The 17,509-nt window shown below is 49.0% G+C and overlaps 3 protein-coding genes across 3 annotated transcripts; all 3 read right to left on the reverse strand.

The window, feature by feature from the left end:
- Positions 1–3,614: 3,614 nt before the first annotated feature.
- On the reverse strand, positions 3,615–5,398 carry LOC136529464 (aspartyl protease family protein At5g10770-like). The gene is made up of 3 exons (XM_066522543.1): positions 5,220–5,398; positions 4,849–5,141; positions 3,615–4,770 (listed from the first exon to the last, which is right to left on the reverse strand). Exons 1-3 carry the CDS (start codon positions 5,353–5,355, stop codon positions 3,763–3,765), a joined length of 1,437 nt encoding a protein of 478 aa, XP_066378640.1. The 5' UTR covers positions 5,356–5,398; the 3' UTR covers positions 3,615–3,762.
- Positions 5,399–10,932: 5,534 nt separating this feature from the next.
- Positions 10,933–12,795, reverse strand: LOC136529398 (aspartyl protease family protein At5g10770-like). The gene is made up of 2 exons (XM_066522471.1): positions 12,618–12,795; positions 10,933–12,502 (listed from the first exon to the last, which is right to left on the reverse strand). The coding sequence occupies exons 1-2, from the start codon at positions 12,766–12,768 to the stop codon at positions 11,160–11,162; spliced, it is 1,494 nt and encodes a 497-aa protein (XP_066378568.1). The 5' UTR covers positions 12,769–12,795; the 3' UTR covers positions 10,933–11,159.
- A 592-nt stretch (positions 12,796–13,387) lies between these two features.
- On the reverse strand, positions 13,388–14,237 carry LOC136525234 (uncharacterized). Its single transcript, XM_066518225.1, has one exon. It carries the CDS (start codon positions 14,086–14,088, stop codon positions 13,456–13,458), a length of 633 nt encoding a protein of 210 aa, XP_066374322.1. The 5' UTR covers positions 14,089–14,237; the 3' UTR covers positions 13,388–13,455.
- Between the last annotated feature and the right edge of the window lie 3,272 nt (positions 14,238–17,509).

Consider the following 17,509-nt stretch of genomic DNA (forward strand, 5'->3'; position numbering starts at 1 on the left):
TCGGCTGCGCCCGACACGTGCGCCTGACGCCAGGATCCACGAGTTCCGTCTCGCTCGATCCCTAAACTGCCTCGGCTGCGCCCGACGCATGCGCCTAACGCCAGGATCTGCGAGCTCCGTCTCGTCCGATCCCTAAACTGCCTCAGTTGCGCCCGACGCGTGCACCCGACGCTAGGATCTGCGAGCCCCGTCTCGTCCGATCCCTAAACTGCCTCGGCTGCGCCCGACGCGTGCGTCCAACGCCAGGATCCAAGAGCCCTGTCTCGCCCGATCCCTAAACTGCCTCGGCTGTGCCCGACGCTAGGATCCACGAGCTCTGTCTCGTCCGATCCCTAAGCTGCCTCGGCTGCGCCCGACACGTGCACCCAACGCCAGGATCCACGAGTTCCATCTCCCCCGATCTCTAAACTGCCTCAGCTACATCCGACGCGTGCGTCCGACGCCAGGATCCATGAGCTCCGTCTCGCCCGAACCCTAAACTGCCTCGGCTGCGCTCGACGCGTGCGCCCGACACCAGGATCCGCGAGCTTCGTCTTGCCCCATCCCTAAACTGTCTCGGCTACGCCCGACGCGTGCGTTCGATGCCAGGATCCACGAGCTCCGTCTCACCCGATCCCTAAACTGCCTCAGCTGTGCCCGATGCTAGGATCCATGAGCTATGTCTCGCTCGATCCCTAAACTGCCTCGGCTGCGCCCGACGCCAGGATCATCGAGCTCCGTCTCGCCCGATCCCTAAACTACCTTGGCTGCACCCGATGTGTGCGCCCGACGCCAGGATCCGCGAGCTCCGTCTCGCCCGATCCCTAAACTGCCTCGGCTGCGCCCGACGCCAGGATCTGCGAGCTCCGTCTCGCCCGATCCCTAAACTACCTTGGCTATGCCCGACGCGTGCACCTGACACCAGGATCCGCGAGCTCCGTCTCACCCGATCCCTAAACTGCCTCGGCTGCGCCCGACGCGAGCGCCCGACGCCAGGATCCACGAGCCCTGTCTTGCCCGATCAGTAAACTGCCTCGACTGCGCCTGGATCCGTGAGTCCGTCTCATCCGATCCCCTGGCGCGCCCGACGCCTGGATCCGTGACTCCGACTTGCCTAATCCCCCAGCGCACCCGACGCGACTCTGTCTCACCCGATTGTTGAAAACTATCTCAATCCCTAAAACTGCCCGCTAACAAAACCACCCAGATGATTCTTCACGAATCGCCCGGGGGCTCGGGGGCTACACCCGTGGGTGCGCTCACGCGCACCCGCTGACGAAACAAAACTTTTCGCGCTGGCAACATGAAAAACCCTCCAGACAATTCTACCCGAATCGCCTGGGGGGTCGGGGGCTACACCCACGGGTGCGCTCATGTGCACCCGCCGTCAAGACAAAAATCCCCCAGACGATTCAACTCGGATCGCCCGGGGGCCCGGGGGCTCCTGTCGGGTTCATAAACCCGAGGTACCTCATAGACCGGCTTCCCAACAAAGGATTGCCCAAGCAGACAACGTTGCGAACGACGTGCAACTCCTAGGCCGGCCCAAATACCTAAAACGACCTGGCCGAGAAGGAACGGCGTCCGCTTCTGACTCTGGCCCGCCTCTCCGACCGGAAGGCCTCGCTTCTGACTCCGGCCCGCCAACGGACGGCCTCTCCGACCGAAAGGTCTGGCCAAACACTACTTCCGACTCCGACTCGTGTCTCCGACCGGAGCGGCGCCGAACCCCTGCTCACAGCTCTTCTCCAACTAGCACAATCAGAGCCGACTGGGACCAACCGACCGGGGACGCCTGCTCGGTAAGGACCAGGAAAAGGACGAAGAAAGTAAGGCAGGGCACTCAAGTCAAACCGTAATACCAAGGACCGTACCCTGTAGACCTACAGGACAGTACCCTGTGACCTTCCCGAATAGTATTGTAGGCACCGACATTTTTTCTACAGTATTGTTGGCGCTATCAACTCCCATACCAGACAAACGCGGTAAAGGCTCCCCCCACATGCCTCTGGGCATCAATAGTGTTGTGGGCGCCGACATTTATCATACCAGACGAACATGGTAAAACCTCCTACGTGCCTCTGGGCATCAACAATATGACAGGCATCGACGTCTGCCATATCAGAAGAAGACGACGTAACCTCCCACGTGCATCTAATATTGAACAGTATTGTGGGCGCCTACCATCATCTTGTACCCGTCGGCGTGGGCAACAAGACTTAGTAGCATACGTACTCTCTCCCTCTCACTTGTAAGGCCACCCCTTTATCTATAAAAGGGGATGCGCTCTCTCCCGAGAGATAGATCCCTCAGTTCACTTACATTGATTCACCCTCTGTAACTTTAGACACTCTAAGGATATACAGAGCACACGCTCCAACACTTAGCATATAGCGGAGCTCCCGTCACTCTCGGCCCTTCAGACCAGAGTCCGACAGGACCCCTTGTACCCCCATCTTTCTCCCTTCCGTTTTTAACCCCACTGCAAACTTCGAGCACCTGGGCTCAGGAATAAAGTCACCGACTGACTCAAACTGGACGTAGGGCACGTTGCCTGAACCGGTATAAACCCTGTGTCATTGAGTGCTAGGCCATCTCCGATCACAACGTACAACAAAACTATAAATATTTACATGTTGGTCACTTTCTGCACCGACATATTGCAACAGTATGTTACAAATGTTTCAGCTATTTCGGTCTTATGTTGCAGTAAGTGTTTTTTTCATGTTGCAATTGTTTTATCTAGATATTGCATATGTTTCACACACATGTGGCAAGTGTATGTCCCAAATATTTCATCTGTTTCAAATATATGTTGCATTCGAGTGTTTTATGTTGCAAGTGCAGACCGCCGGCGTTGGTGTCCATGAGGGCGGGCAGGGCCGAGCTGCGGCCACCGACACATAAAGGAGGCGCAGGCCGCTGCCGGCGGTGTGGGAAGGAGGCACAGGGCACGCGGTGCTGTTGTGGAAGAGGCGGGGGCGAGTCTTTCGGGCAGCTTGTAAGAGATGGGGCACCGCGCCGGTGTGGAAGATGCGGGGGCGAGTCATCCGAGCAGCGTGGGCAGCGGATCTGAAGCAGACGGTTTGGTTGCGAGCGCGGGAAATGGAGCTTGTGCGAGCGGCGCGTGAATCCGAGCGGACGGTGCGGAGCAGCTCCGGGCCTCCAGACGTCCGTTGTGCTAGTGCTGCCATTAATTATGTACAAATTTTGAGCTAGGTCTAATCAAAATAGCTTATATTTGTTCTCGCTTTTGTTTGTTTTCTAACACACTACACAAATATATACTCCACACCACTCGCAAAACCCCCTTGGGTTATGCATTCCGACGTAAAAACAATTCACGGTTAATGCGTTTGACAGCGTTAATTTCTTCGGATTCCAACGATATCCGGCCATCCGAACGCGGCCTTCATATCCTCTTTGTCGGATTGCCATTCTATTGCACACTGTCCTTGGTGTTGAGAAATGAGAACAGAGCTAGTACCCAAGAAATTGAAGCAATCCATCATAGAACGCCAACGGAGCACGCACGATGATGCAACCAAATTAAACCGTGTTGGCTTCATCAGGAATACCCGCCACCGGAGCGATCACAATGAATTCACAACATGATTCCGACACTGTCTCTGTGCTTGACGAAATAGAATTTCCATTATTGCCTAACAATACGTATTACACAAGGTCCACTGGCACTAACAGAACATACTCAGTTTTGTGCATAGGCGTGCACAACATGCAAAAGGAACCAAGCTAAGATTCCTATCGGTCAGCAGCAAGCACTCAGCAGGCGGCGCTGCGGAACCCTATCCTCCCGCCGCCGACGTCATGGAGCACCTGGATCGTCTGCTGCTGCACGTTGCCGAGGATCGACGGCGAGCTGTCGTCGTCGTTGGACGCGAAGGCGAGGCAACCGTTGAGCAGGATCCCGGACCGGTCCATCTCCACGACGGCGTTCCCGTCGAACACCAGCGCGATCCTCGGCAGCCTGGGGTAGCGGACGCCGGTGAGGTCGTAGCAGGTGTCCAGCTCCTCCTGCGGCGGCGCGGCGCGGTACCTCATCCTGTTCCTGAACGCCGCGCGCAGCGCCCCGTACGCCGTAACGGGCAGGCGGGTGATGATGGTGCGGGAGTCCATCACCGTCCCCGCCGCGAACACCTCCGGCGGCACGTTCAGCGCTTTCCCGTCGACGGTGATGACCACCAGCAGCGCGCGGTACAGCGTCGCCGCTGCCCCCCGCTCCTTCAGCATGGGCGTCGTCACGAACCTGTAGGACGCTCCGATCGGCACGCCGATCTGGAAGAAGCCCTTGGTGGTCTCGGTCGGCGGGAGGCAGTAGGAGAAGGCGTCGCCGTAGGTGGACGACGTCTGGGCCATCAGCGACTGCACGCCGCGGCCTAGCGCCATGATCCCGTCCGCCTGGTTCTCGAAGCTGCCCTGCTCGTTCTGGCTGCAGCCGAACCGGAAGCGTTGGACGGGGTTGCCGGAGTTGATGGTGAGCACGTCGGAGCTGTACGTCCCCGACGTGGTGAACGAGTCGCCCGTGACGATGTACTGGCACTGCCCGTTGGCGTTGCAGCCGTTGGCGTAGCGGCCGAGCTGCTTGCACTCGGAGGAGTTGCAGGGGAAGGCGGAGTAGGTGCTCGACCTGGTTGGGTCGTAGTCGGCGCACTGCGCGAAGGTGCAGGGCACGCACCGCATCCACGGCACGTCGCCGGCCGTGTCCAGCACCACCGTCACCGGTGGGCTTGAGCTGCCGTCGGTGGCCGCCGGAAGAATGCTGCTACTAGGCTGATATATAATGTACAGGAATTAATGCATGACAGAAATCACTGAAAAACAAAGACCAAACTACCAGTTCGAACGTACCTCGGAGCTCGTCTGTGACGTGCCAACCTCGACGGAAATGGCGGCCTGGTGGTGGAGCTGGGTTTCCTCGACAGACACCGGTTCCTTGAAGGAGCCCTTGCTCGCGCGGGCACCGCGGGAGCCGGACACCCTTCTATGGATGTGGTGCACGCGGAGCCGGTCCTGCCGGAGCACGGCGGCCAGCGACGGCTTCGCCCTCGCCGCCGCCGCAGCAGCCTTGAACGACGGCGAGCACGGGCCGAGAGGACGAAACAGCGGCATCCAGCTGTTGTTGTGGGGGTGGGGCGGCATCACTGTCATTGTGTGCCAACCAATGTTAATTTACACTTGACTTTACACAGTCATATGCACCGGTAGGACGATGAACGTACCCCTGTGTCCGGAGCAGCTGGTATGCGGTTCCAGCAAGCTCACGTCCAGGACAGTGACCTCAAGTTCTTCATCAGCTGCACGGGAAGTTGGAGAAGAACCCAACAAGAGTACTAACAATATTGGCAAAACAACCATGGCCGTGTATCTTGCTGCTATCTGCGCTTATACTATTACTGAATCCTGCTTCCAAGTTGCCATGTGGTTTCCTGGCAACGTATATATAGGCCAATGGCCACGAAAAGGAGCATAGCAAAAAAGATTAAAACTTGTGAAGTCTTTTCATTGTTTTTAAACTTATTGCACTGCTTACAAAATACTCTGCAAACATATAAACAGTACAATTTTTTTTTCCTGAAATAACTATTTTTCTCCCTCAGTTATCGGGTAATGCTCAATTTCATCCCTAAACTACTAAAGTGGCCGTTTTAGGCATAAAGTTTACTTTTGAGTTCAGCTTCATCCTAAACTACCAAAGTAGCCATTTTCAATCCTCAAATTTTACTCTTGGACTCATTCATTCTGTTTATTTGGTGTTTTCTGTTTCTTTGTGTAATTGTGTCTTGATTTTTTTCGATGTTTTGTGAGCCGAAGTGCTTGGTGGTGTGTTGTACGGCTTTGTATATCCCTCCAGGGGTGTAGCGGCCGGAGCCTTGTTCCATTATTTAAAATAAATAAGCCATTTCAGTCCTGAAACATTTGGTTTGGGTTAATTCTTACTCATCCTACGAGGCACATCACGTTTTCATGTATTATCACCTCTAGCCCCACTCCTCATCTACATGGCATGCATGCCACATTTATTTAGCTCCCAGCTCGACACGGTCCATAGTCCTCTTGCTCAAGGGTGACTATCCACCTCCGATTGGTGGTGGTAAAGAGCAAAAACTTATTCCTCTGTCCGTTAATAATCTCTCACTTCAGACCCTCTGGCCCATCGCTCTCTCTTATGTCCATCTGTCCTCTTACTCCCACCGCACTTTAACTCCATTATTGTCCTTCACTCCATGCCACCCACGACAGAAGTCCAGGTCTATTAGAGGCACATTGTATCCTCCTCTAGTATGATGTGAAGGCTTTTCATTTTTTTAAACTTACTACACTACTTAACACAAACATATAAACAACACATTTTTTTCCGGAATAACTATTTTCATCCCTCAAATCCTTAATTATCAGGTGATGTTCAATTTCGTCCCCAAACTACTAAAGTGGTCGTTTTGGCCATAAAGTTTACTTTTGAGTTCAGCTTCATCTTCATCCTAAACTATCAAATTAGCCATTTCAATCCTCAAATTTCACTTTTGGACCCATTCATCCTTAACTATATATCAAAGTGGTCATTTCAGTACTAAAACTTTAGTTTGCCGTTAATTCTTACTCCTTATACTACAAGCAAGGCACATCACTTTTTCATGCCTTATTAGCTCCATCATCACTCCTCATCTACATGGCACGCCACATTTACTTAGCTCCCGGTCTTGGCTCGACACGGTCCATAGTCCTCTCGCTCAAGGGTGACTATCCACCTCCGCTTGGCGGTGGTAGCGGAGGTAAAGAGCTAAAACTCATTCCACCTTCTTTTGGTCCATCACTCTCTCCTCCTTCCCATTAGTCTCTCCCTTCAGCTCCTCTTGGCCCATCCACTCTCTCATGTCCATCTGCCCTCTTACTCCCACCCCACTTCTGCTCCATTTTCCACTCCCACCCACCCATGATAGAAGTCCATGGTTTAGTAGAGGCAGATTGTATCCTCCTCTAGCATGGCGTGGATGAGGTTGGTCTTCTAACATGGTATCAGTTATAGTTTGGAGTTGCAAATCCGAGATTACGTGGCTCGCTTTACAATAGTTTTTTAACCTCAGGTGCAGATAATATCCACCTATTTAAGGTGAATTAATCTCGTTTTACAATAGTTTACTTCCTATCACATCGGATGTTAGACACATGCATAGAGTATTAAATATAGACTAAAAAATAACTATTTGCACAGATTGCGACTAATTTGCGAGACGAATTTTTTTAAGCCTAATTAGTCTATGATTTGACAGTGTGGTGCTACAGTAAACATATGTTAATGACGGATTAATTAAGCTTAATAAATTCGTCTCGTGGATTACTGAGGACTTCTGTAATTTGTTTTATTATTACTATCCGAACACTACCATGTAACACCCTGATGTGACATCCAATGTGGTATCCCTAAACTTTACTTCCTGAATTTAAACATCACCTGAGTTAACAGGCCATGGTATGTGGTAGGAGCAGCACCATTGCAAGCTAGGGTACGTTGCATTGTACGAGTGGTACCCCCACGACATGGGAGCAGCAGTGCAGTGCACCAGTCCAATTCAACTCAGCGGCCAATTCAACTCATCGGCATCGTTCGCTTCGCTGAAAAAACAAGTCGAAATACTGTTCCGACTGATTTACTGTGAGAGAAAAACACCGTTCTGGCTGAAAAAGTAAGTTGAAAAAGACGGAAAGACGTATTATAAGAGAAACGAATAAGACCGTATAGCTGCCAATTGTGCAATTCATCATCCTCCTGGAGAGCAGGCCGACGACGACGACGACCTCTGGTCTTCTGTCTTACGGCGGCGTCGAGCCGTCGATCGAGGCCGAGCAGGTTTGACGATCGGCAGCAGTCGTCATCGGCGTTGGCCCAGGAAGGATGGTGGTCCCCATCCTAGAGGCAAGCAGACCGGTCCGCGTGTCTGGAAGCGAATAAATTACCCCTTCTGCATGCCTGCAGCGACAGGGAACTTTTTTATATTTTTAATCTTTTTTATTCAATATTTTAATAATAATCGCCTAACCTTTTTGTCGTGCCGGTACCACTGGTGCGACCAAATAATATTGCCGCACCACATGTATTGAGCGACAACACCTGCCACGTTAGAACATTTCCAACATGGAAAATCTTGTCGCGTCACCGAGAGTGGCGTGACAAGTCTCAAACTTAGAAAAATCATAACTCTTTGATACGACGTTGGATGAAGATGATTTTTATATGAAAATTGTAGATCTTCATGAGATCTACAACTTTCTAGTTTAAGTTTTTTCAGTTGAGGATGTTAAGATGCTCGAAAAATTATATAAAATTTCAACACCATAATATTCACGTACTATCGCTTGTCGCATTAGAAAAATAGTATCTTCTTTGTTTGGTGTCAAATAAAGATACTTTTTATATCAAATTTGTAGCTCTCAATAAGATCTATAACTTTATAGTTTTGAGTTTTTACATTTGAGGTCATTAAGATGCTCGAAAAATATATATATATAATTTAAGCAGTATACCCGGGCTAAAATTTTATATTATTTTCTCAAGCCTCTTAACGAACTCAAATGTAAAAACTCAGAACTATAAAATTGTAGATCTCATTGAGAGCTACAACTTTTGTGTAAAAAGTATCTTCATTTGACACCGTACAAAGAAGATACTATTTTCTAATGCGCAATAGTATGCGATTATTATGCAACTGAAATTTTATATATTTTTTGAGCATTTTAATGTCCTTAAATGGAAAAAGTCAAAACTAGAAAGTTGTAGATCTCGTTGAGATCTACAATTTTCATATAAAAATCATCTTCATCCGAAATCGTATCAAAGAGTTATGATTTTTTCTAAGTTTAAGCCTGGTAACGCCACTCCCAGTGACGCGACAAAACAAACAAGATTTTTCACGTCGGAAACCTTGTCTAACATGGCAGCTTTTGTCGCGCCAATGCATGTGGCGCGACAGTGTTATTTGATCGCGCCAGCGGCACTGGCGTGATCACAAGGGTCGGATTAAAAAAAAATCAGGTATGATTATTATTAAAATATGAAATAAAAAAGGATTAAAAAAATAAAAATTCTCCCAGCGACAGCGTCGTTTGCGCCGGCCTGCCGCCGGCCTTAGCTAGCAGCTGTGTGTGGTCTCTCGTCCTCGTCGGTCGCAGTAGTCGCTAGCTGCATGCCTGGTGGCATTGCAGTTTGCAGATCGAAACCCTACGTATACTCCGTGGTTGGCTGGCTCGTGCTGACACAGCCTATGATCCACCGCGCTGTGCTGTGCACTGCCTTCAGTAGTACCAGTACATTGCAGAAACCGCGAGGACCCCAGGTCTTGCGTGCTGGGACCAGTGTATATAAATAATATATATGCATGCATGCATGCATGCGTCTCATCTATCTTCGCCCCATGCATGGGGGACCCGGCGCATGCACATAACACCGACCGTCAGAAACAGTATTGCCGGTACTTATAGGCCTCGTTCGCTTGTCTTAAAGTTCGGCTTGTTCGGCTTGTTTTTTCAGTCGAAACAGTGCTTTTCTCTCATAACAATTCAGCCAGAACAATGTTTTCAGCCAGTTTCAGCCAAAGTTCAGACCAGCGAACGAGGCCATAGTTTGTACGCTTCCAGCTACCGACAAGGGATAGCTGATAAACAGGGAGTGACTATCCACCTCCGCTTGGTGGTGGTAAAGAGATAAGGCCCTGTTCGCTTCTCTGGAAAAATAAGTCGAAATACTGTTCTGGCTCATTTGTTGTGTGAGAAAAATACTGTTACAGTTGAAAAAACAAGCTGAAAAGTACAGATTATAAGAGAAGCGAACAGGATTTAAAACTTATTCCTCTGTCCGTCAATAATCTCTCACTTCAGACCGTCTGGCCCATCGCTCTCTCTTATGTCCATCTGTCCTCTTACTCCCACCGCACTTCAACTCCATTATTGTCCTTCACTCCAAGACACCCACAACAGAAGTCCATGGTCTATTAGAGGCACATTGTATCCTCCCCTAGCATGATGTGAAGGCTTTTTATTTTTTTAAACTTACTGCCTACTTAACACAAACATATAAACAACACATTTTTTTCTGGAATAATTATTTTCATCCCTCAAATCCTTAATTATCAGGTGATGTTCAATTTCGTCCGCAAAGTGGTCGATTTGGCCATAAAGTTTACTTTTGAGTTCAGCTTCATCTTCATCCTAAACTATCAAATTAGCCATTTCAATCCTCAAATTTCACTTTTGGACCCAATCATCCATAACTATATATCAAAGTGGTCATTTCAGTCCTAAAACTTTTGTTTGCCGTTAATTCTTACTCCTTATACTACAATCACTTTTTCATGCCTTATTAGCTCCATCATCACTCCTCATCTACATGGCATGCCACATTTACTTAGCTCCTGGTCTCGGCTCGACATGGTCCATAGTCCTCTCGCTCAAGGGTGACTATCCACCTCCGCTTGGCGGTGGTAGCGGAGGTAAAGAGCTAAAACTCATTCCACCTTCTTTTGGTCCATCGCTCTCTCCTCCTTCCCATTAGTCTCTCCCTTCAGCTCCTCTTGGCCCATCCACTCTCTCATGTCCATATGTCCTCTTACTCCCACCCCACTTCTGCTCCATTTTCCACTCCCACCCATCCATGACAGAAGTCCATGGTTTAGTAGAGGCAGATTGTATCCTCCTCTAGCATGGCGTGGATGAGGTTGGTCTTCTAACATGGTATCAGTTATAGTTTGGAGTTGCAAATCCGAGAGTACGTGGCTCGCTTTACAATAGTTTTTTTAACCTCAGGTGCAGATAATATCCACCTATTTAAGGTGAATTAATCTCGAGTCAATTTTTTATATGGGATTTTAATCCTCTATTGTACCTGGCACTTATTGTAGGTCTTGAAATTTATGTGATTAGTAAAAAAAGGGTTGGGCCAAGCCGAATTTAATCCAACAAAGGTTGCTACATCATTATAATTGGCACGAGCACATCTAGTTCACTGCACAACACAAGTCGTATGTACCGTTACAACTTGCAACGCACGAGGATATTTGCTAATAAGATAGCGCTTGTCACAACATAATGAACCAAACAACAAATGCCAAGTCTGAAAACTGCAGTAGATTATTTGGGTGCTAGCGGGGGTAGCCAGGAGCCCGGCATCATCAGCACGCGCCGCGGCGGAAGCCGACGGAGCCGCCGCCGACATTGTAGAGCACCTCCATCGTCTGCTGCTGCACGTTGCCAAGTATCCCAGGCATGCGGTCGTCGCTGTTAGACGTGAACGCGAGGCAGTCGTGGAACAGGATCCCCTGCCGGTCCAGCGCCACGACGGCGTTCCCATCGAACAGCAGCGCGATCCTTGGCACCATGACTAAGAAGGCGCCGGTGAAGTCGTAGCAGGTGTCGAGGTTCCCCTGCGGAGGCGCCTCCCTGTACATGGCCATCCTGCTCCTGAACGCCTCGCGCAGCGTCTGGTACGCCGTCGGCGGCAGCCGGGTAATGGCCGTCCGGGAGTCCAGCACGGAGCCGGCGGCGAACACCGAGGGGGTCACGTTGAGCTGCTGCCCGTCGACGGCGATGGCCAGGAGGCGCACGCGGTAGAACGTGGGCACCCGCGCGTACCTGAGCAAGGGCGTCACCACGTACCCGGCGCCAGCGGAGGGGTCACCGCTGCCGCCGAGCACGAAGAACCCCGGCTGGCGGCTCTCCGTCGCTGGGATGCAGTACGAGAAGGCGCTCCCGTAGGTGGCCGCGGTCTGGGACACCAGCGACTCCGGGCCACCGCCCAGAGCCATGACTCCGGCGGTTGCGTTGTCCAAGCTGCCTTCTTCGCCCTGCTTGGCCTCGGCGTGGCTGCACCCGAACTTGAAGGATAGGGCGCCGTTGGCGGGGTCGGCCGCGAGCGCGAGGAGGTCGGAGCCGTACGTGCCCGACGACGACGACAAGGCGGGGGAGCTGGGGATAGGGACACGGTACTGGCAGTGGTTGTTGACGCAGGCGCAGCGGTAAAGGCGGCCGAGCTCCGCGCAGGCCGCGGAGTTGCACGCCAAGGCGGTGTACGTGGCCGACCTAGCTGGGTCGTAGGAGGAGGAGGAGATGTCCGTCGCCGACGCGGAGGGGTGGCACTGCACCCACGGCACGTCGCTGGCCGTGTCCAGCACCACCGTCTGGACAACTCCCGCCGCCTGGCTTTGCTGGCCGCCGGCGGCGGAGGTCTTCCTTTCGGAGCCGATTGTGACTTGGATAACCGGCTGGTTGTGGAGGTGGATCACCTCGGAACGCACCGGTTCCTTGACGGGACCGGCCTGCTTGCTCACGCGAACGCCTTCGGACGACGACGACAGCCTCCTGTGGATGTGGTCGACGCGGAGCTGGTCCTGGCGGAGCAGGTCGGCCAATGACGGCGGCGGCCTCGCCTTCGCCGCGCAGGTAGATGCCGCCGCCGGCGAGCACGGCCCGAGATGGCGGTACAACGGGACCCAAGTGCCTTTGTGTGGCGGGATCACTGTCATTTCATTGTGCGTCAAACATTGTTAACACACACATCGTAATTGTCAGCAAACAAAATACTGCATCATTTATGTTTCTCATTGAAGATGTTGCAGCCGGACCGGACGTACCGGTGCTCTGTCCGGAGCAGGCGGCGGCCTGTGGTTTCAGTGAGCTCTGCATGTCGACGATGCCTATGAAGCCATGTTCGTCGCCAGCTGCACGGCTAGTGGGGCAGTAACCGAACAAGAGGATTAGTAATAGCGGCAAAACTACAACCATGGCTGTGTGCTCTGTTACTCGACCGTGCTTTGCAAGTTCCCATAGTAGTTTCCAAGCTACGTATATATAGGCCATGGGAACAACAGACAATGCATCCATGGCCAATGACTTGGTTTTGTGGCCTCATGAGTCACGATTTTTTGGGGGAAAAAAGGTGAATGATTTGAAATCGTATTCATTACGAGTTTTCGGATTCTCAAATTTGTACTTTTATAATTTTTTTGAAAGCGCGAATACTTGATGAGAAATTGTTGTATTTCTCGGGATGGTTGGTAACATAAAATGCTCCTGAAAATCAAGTTTTAGGGGTGGCCACTTGTATGGGGGTTGGTAACACCGACTTAGGTATTTCTTGAGGTGGTTCGTAACAAAAAATACCTTTATAATTAAATCAAGTTTTAGGGCGATCGTCGTTTCTATTGGCTACAAGCCTTCGAAAAAGAAAATACGAGATGTCTCTAAAAATCATCTACGTAGCAGTGTATCGATTGGAATTTACTGACTCTAGTCTTAGTGCCGATTTTCAGAAACAAGTACATACTGGAGCTGAATAGAATAGAGATCGTCGAAAGCATCAGTATCTGGTCAAGCCAAGCAATCTCCATAGATACTAGCAACATCTATAACAGAATACAAGATAATACTACGTTGAAACATTATACGGTCGAAATGATGCCCCTAGCCAGTCTAATTCGAGGCCCTTCGCTGCTTGCAAATGGCATCCTGCCTGTACTTGAAAGCCTCGTCGTCCCCGTTCCCGCCGACGAGGAGCTCCTCGCAGTAGTAGGTGGTCCGGCGAGTCATGTTGAGCTCGGACGTCACCTCGGTGATGAGGTCACCGTCCAGCCGCAGCGTCATGTCGCTGAAGCTGCTGCCATTGTACAGCACGTCGAAGTGGGACGGATCCATCTGCTTTTCCCTCACCACCTTCATACCTAGGCTGCAGTCCAGTGCCTCCTGCTGGACCACGGCCATGTCTTTCGGCTTGAAGATGACGACGGAATCGTATCCTGGATCTAACGACGCCGACGCCGACGTCGTGTTGTCGAACAGGTACCCGGTGACGCCGACGTAGTACATCCGGACCCGGCCGCTGGGGTTCTGCGCCCGGAGCTTGAGCTCCATGGTCAGCTGTGGCGGATACTGCGCCGTGAAGATGGAGCCTTTGTCGACGGAGAGTTGCAGCGAGTCGGGGCGAAGGACCACCTTCACGGCGTTGACGATGACGGCCATGATGAGCACGGTCACCGCGGCGGCCACCGCGTAGCGCGCCGCGTCCAGCCACCGGAACTTTGATTTCTCTTCGCCGTCTGCCGTCATAGCTACTGCGCTGCCGCCGCCGCAGACTAACTGCAGTCTGCAGTTACTACCTGCTCTGGTTTATTCACTGTAGTGCAGCACAAGCTTAGCTTCTCTGAATCTGAATATATATGTGTATGTGCATAGGTAAAGCAAATGTGGATCGGTTGAGCGCCTACCAACAATTTATACACCAGTTCAGGGCCTAGCTAAAGCTGCCTCATCATATATATGATCTCCGCGTGGTACATTCCATAACTCACTCCTCAGTCCTCACTCAAGTCTTTAATTAATTAGTAAGGAAATTGTTAACTTTGTTCGAAGAGATTGAGGATTGTGTTCGATATTTTGATTAAAATAGTATACAAAAACACATTTTTGAATTCTCCAGCAACATGACCCAAAAGACAACCTTTTCTGCAAATGAGTCTCCAGGAGAGAGGATAGTCATATTTGAGTTATTCCTCTACTGTAACTCAAAATGGGCCTCGTATATAGGTATTCTGTTGGAGACCGATACAGTACCATTCACGACCTATTTTGGGTTTGGATCTCCATATGGGTCATCCATTGGAGATAATCTAATTGCTCTGGCAGTATCCCTCGGCAGCCTTGTTCAGTTCCTCTCTCTAAAGTTTACTTTCTATCACATCGGATGTTTGACACATGCATGGAGTATTAAATATAGACTAAAAAATAACTAGTTGCACATATTGCGACTAATTTACAAGACGAATTTTTGAAGCCTAATTAGTCCATGATTTGACAATGTGGTGTTACAGTAAACATATGCTAATGACGAATTAATTAAGCTTAATAAATTCGTCTCGTAGATTACTGAGGACTTCTGTAATTTATTTTATTATTACTATCCGAACACTCCCGTGTAACATTCCGATGTGACATCCGATACTTTAGGGCATGGTATACGGTAGGAGCAGCACCATTGCAAGCTAGGGTACGTTGCATTGTACGAGTGGTACGCCCACGAGCAATGCAGTGCACCAGTCCAATTCAACTCATCGGCCTCTACGTACTGTATAGTACTAGGCACACGTACAGCGCCCAATTGTGCAATTCATTGCAGCTCAGGCTTTTGCCGGGAGCCTCATGAATCACGTCCATGTGAGGTGTCTGAGGTGCGTCCTCGTCCTGGAGAGCAGGCCGACGACGACGACGACGACCTCTGGTCTTCTGTCTTACGGCGGCGTCGAGCCGTCGATCGAGGCCGAGCAGGTTTGACGATCGGCAGCAGTCGTCATCGGCGTTGGCCCAGGAAGGATGGTCCCTCCCAGAAGCAAGCAGACCGGTCCGCGTGTCTGGAAGCGAATAAATTACGCCTCTCGGCATGCCTGCAGCGTCAGGGAACTTTTTTATATTTTGTATCCTTTTTTATTTAATATTTTAATAATAATCGCCTAACCTTTTTGTCGTGCCAGTGCCACTGGCACGACCAAATAATATTATCGCGCCACATGTATCGAGCGATCACCTAGACAATGTTTTCGATGTGGAAAACCTTGTCACGTCATCGAGAGTGGCGTGATGAGTCTCAAACTTAGAAAAATCATAACTCTTTGATACGATGTTGGATGAAGATGACTTTTATATGAAAATTGTAGATCTCGACGAGATCTACAACTTTCTAGTTTTGAGTTTTTTCAGTTGAGGAGGTTAAGATGCTTAAAAAAATTATATAAAATTTCAGCACCATAATAATCACGTACTATCGTTTGTCGCATTAGAAAAATAGTATCTTCTTTGATGGTGTCAAATAAAGATACTTTTTATATCAAAATTGTTGCTCTCAATGAGATCTATAACTTTATAGTTTTGAGTTTTTACATTTGAGGTCATTAAGATGCTCGAAAAAATAAATATAAAATTTAAGCAGTATACCCGGGCTGAAATTTTATATTATTTTCTCGAGCATCTTAACGAACTCAAATGTAAAAACTCAAAAATGTAAAATTGTAGATCTCATTAAGAACTACAACTTTTGTGTAAAAAGTATCTTCCTTTCACACCGTACAAAGAAGATACTATTTTTCTAATACGACAAACAATAGTACGCGATTATTATACAACTAAAAGTTTATATATTTTTTGAGCATTTTAGCGTCCTCAAATGGAATAACTCAAAACTATTTAAAAATCATCTTCGTCCGACATCGTATCAAAAAGTTATGATTTTTCTAAGTTTAAGACATGTCACGCCACTCCCAGTGGCGCGACAAAACAATAATATCGCGCCAACGGCAGTGGCGCGACAAGATTTTCCACGTCGGAAACCTTGTCTAACGTGGTAATTGTTGTCACGCCAATGCATGTGGCGCGACAGTGTTATTTGATCGCGCCAGTGGCACTGGCGTGACCAAAAGGGTCAGATTCGCAAAAAAAAAAAAGGTACGATTATTATTAAAATATGAAATAAAAAAGGATTTTAAAAATAAAAAATCTCCCAGCGACAGCGTCGTTTGCGCTGGCCGGCCGCAGGCCGTAGCTAGCAGCTGTGTGTGGTCTCTCGTCCTCGTCGATTGCAGCTTGCAGATCGAAACCCTACGTATCCTCCGTGGTTGGCTGGCTCGCGCTGACACAGCCTATGATGCACCGCGCTGTGCTGTGCACTGCCTTTAGTAGTACTAGTACATTGCAGAAACCGCGAGGACACCCGGTCTTGCCTGCATGTGCCGCGCTGTGCTGGGACCCGTATATATAAATAACATATATGCATGCATGCGTCTCATCTATCTTCGCCCCATTGAGGCCCGGCGCATGCACGTAACACCGACCAAATAACGTTATCGTGTCACATGTATTGAGCGATAACATATAGACAACGTTTTTGCCGTTGAAAACCATATCGCGTCACCTAGAGTGGCGTGACAAGTCTTAAACTTAGAAAAATCATAACTCTTTGATACGACGTTGGATGAAGATGACTTTTATATAAAAATTGTAGATCTTGACGAGATCTACAACTTTCTAGTTTTGAGTTTTACCAGTTGAGGATGTGAAGATGCTTAAAAAAATTATATAAAATTTCAACTCCATAATAATCACGTACTCTCGCTTGTCGCATTAAAAAAATAGTATCTTCTTTATATGGTGTCAAATAAAGATACTTTTTATATCAAAATTATAACTCTCAATGAGATCTATAACTTTATAGTTTTAAGTTTTTACATTTGAGGTCATTAAAATGCTCGAAAAAATAAATATAAAATTTAAGCAGTATACCCGGGCTGAAATTTTATATTATTTTCTCGAGCATCTTAACAAACTCAAATGTAAAAACTCAAAACTATAAAATTTTGATCTCATTGAGAGCTACAACTTTTGTGTAAAAAGTATCTTTATTTGACAACGTACAAAGAAGATACTATTTTTCTAATGCGACAAGCAATAGTACGCGATTATTATACAACTGAAATTTTATATA

Source organism: Miscanthus floridulus, chromosome 19 (assembly GCF_019320115.1).
Source record: "Miscanthus floridulus cultivar M001 chromosome 19, ASM1932011v1, whole genome shotgun sequence".
Lineage (NCBI taxonomy): Eukaryota > Viridiplantae > Streptophyta > Magnoliopsida > Poales > Poaceae > Miscanthus > Miscanthus floridulus.